The sequence below is a fragment of the Amphimedon queenslandica genome, unplaced genomic scaffold (genome assembly GCF_000090795.2).
Source record: "Amphimedon queenslandica unplaced genomic scaffold, v1.1 AMPQUscaffold_13024, whole genome shotgun sequence".
NCBI lineage: Eukaryota > Metazoa > Porifera > Demospongiae > Haplosclerida > Niphatidae > Amphimedon > Amphimedon queenslandica.
In genome coordinates, this window is record NW_003546740.1 from 17,616 (window position 1) to 19,530 (window position 1,915).

At 32.9% G+C, this 1,915-nt stretch overlaps 1 protein-coding gene and 1 long non-coding RNA gene across 2 annotated transcripts; both read left to right on the forward strand.

Annotated features, from left to right (window-relative positions):
• Nucleotides 1-152: 152 nt before the first annotated feature.
• LOC109585678 (DNA (cytosine-5)-methyltransferase PliMCI-like) lies at nucleotides 153-1,338 on the forward strand. Its single transcript, XM_020001812.1, has 8 exons — nucleotides 153-184; nucleotides 230-378; nucleotides 434-535; nucleotides 590-739; nucleotides 798-914; nucleotides 971-1,062; nucleotides 1,123-1,188; nucleotides 1,237-1,338. The coding sequence occupies exons 1-8, from the start codon at nucleotides 174-176 to the stop codon at nucleotides 1,336-1,338; spliced, it is 789 nt and encodes a 262-aa protein (XP_019857371.1). The 5' UTR covers nucleotides 153-173.
• A 42-nt stretch (nucleotides 1,339-1,380) lies between these two features.
• LOC109585686 (uncharacterized) lies at nucleotides 1,381-1,873 on the forward strand. Its single transcript, XR_002186606.1, has 5 exons — nucleotides 1,381-1,434; nucleotides 1,480-1,559; nucleotides 1,597-1,686; nucleotides 1,735-1,785; nucleotides 1,838-1,873. It is a non-coding gene; the product is annotated as an uncharacterized LOC109585686 (long non-coding RNA).
• Nucleotides 1,874-1,915: the final 42 nt, after the last annotated feature.

Consider the following 1,915-nt stretch of genomic DNA (forward strand, 5'->3'; position numbering starts at 1 on the left):
GTATCACAATATCATTGCAATTTGTTTAATAGTATGCAAAGTGTTGCTTAATAGCGCAAAGTTTGGATTTTGTTGTGAGTAATTTTACCCTACTAGCATAGCTACCAAGTTGATTTTATGTCCTTTATTAGGTGATTGATGATATTTCCCTGAGAAAGGAAATTGCTAATGACATGGCCCAGTGGTATGTGTTATGTTTATATTCCATGGCTTTATAATCATTAAATAGGGGTGTTTCAGGTCATGAGAATGTATCGAGTTGTGATAGGTGCAAGTTGCCCTTCCCTGCTAATAAATTTTTGTACCACACTAATGGCTGTCAGAATTCGCTAAGTCCCAGTAATCCACATGTGCCTTTAACTACTAGTACCAATAATGGTAAAGCAACTACATGTAATATTTTTCATGCATTATCAATCAACAATTTTTACAGATAATAAGGAAATAGATACATGTACACAAGACACTTCAATTAGTGCAAGCAATGATGGCCTTGCTTTTACATGTGAGAGTGAGAATATTGCTACATCTGGTGGTAAGCATGTCAACGTAAAGACTTTGTTAAATTACTTACTGCTGAAATTACCAGGGACAAGAAAGCGTAAACGTTGTGGTTGCTGTCAAGGGTGCCGGAGTGCTGAATGTGGCAAATGCAAATATTGCCTCGATAAACCTAAGTATGGTGGAAGTGGAAAGCTAAGGCAATGTTGTATACATAAAAAGTGCCAGGAGATAAAAGGTTTTTAGATTTTACTGCATTATATGATGTAAAAATAATCACAAATGCATGCATACAGGATTCAAAGAGTCGGATTTTGCCAAAAAAAAGGACAAGACACATGTATCACCTAATACAAAAGAAAGATCAAAATCGTTGCCTATACTTATTGAAGAAGAGAAGTCTGAGCAATCAAGTGTGATATTGTGGAACATTTCGGAAGTGCCATTATTAGTTTATTTTGTTTGATAGGTACCAGAAAATATCTGGCAAAAGCAAAAGGGACATTGCTTGATGTAGCGGATTTTGCTACAGTTTACAATGGAGAATGGTTGAATGATCAAGTATGTATCTACTTTATGTAGACTGTGTCAAGTTTATTCATTTTGTTACCTTTCATTAAGATTATTAATTATGCCCTGGTATATATATTTTTGGAGGAATTTCCTGAAAAGTTGACATCACTAGAAGTAAATATTTCTAAAATTTATTGTTGCCTTATGCTATTTCATTTCCAGAGCACTTTTTTTTACTTGTTGCCAACAACAGTTTTTACCAAACTAATGCTGGGACAAGCAGATGATTCATTGAATTGCTACTTTCTAGTAAGAAAGATGTGATTTTATAAATTTATGTATTTTTAGAAGGAAAAAGACTTTTCAAAAATTGATGCTATTGTTATGCCTTGCTGTCTTTGTCATCACTGGATATTAATAGTATGTCAAAGCTAAATTATTAATTTAATCAGTATTTGTTGCAAGGTTGTTAACTTCCGTGAGCAATCAATAGTAGCTTATGACTCAATAGGAGGGTATATTGCTAAGACAAAGGAAGCATTGAAGTAAGTATTATTGCTGTTATAAATTTTATTTTGTTAGGCTGTTACTGTCATACCTGAATAACTTAATTGGCCCTGGCTCAAGCCCATCTTTATATTCAATTTTCATAACTACAAGCTAGTTGAAAAGGTATACTGAAGCACATAAATATTACATGTTTCAAAACAAACATCATAGGACGTTCCTAGACAGCAGAATTATATTGACTGTGGAGTGTTTATGTGTAGGGTAAATATGAATAAAATTGTAATATTATGGTGAAACATTTTTTAATTTATAGTATGCCTTTCATGTTGCCACAAATACTGGTCTAACTGATTATGTTAAGGTACTTAATTTAATTGTTATTTTAATGCTT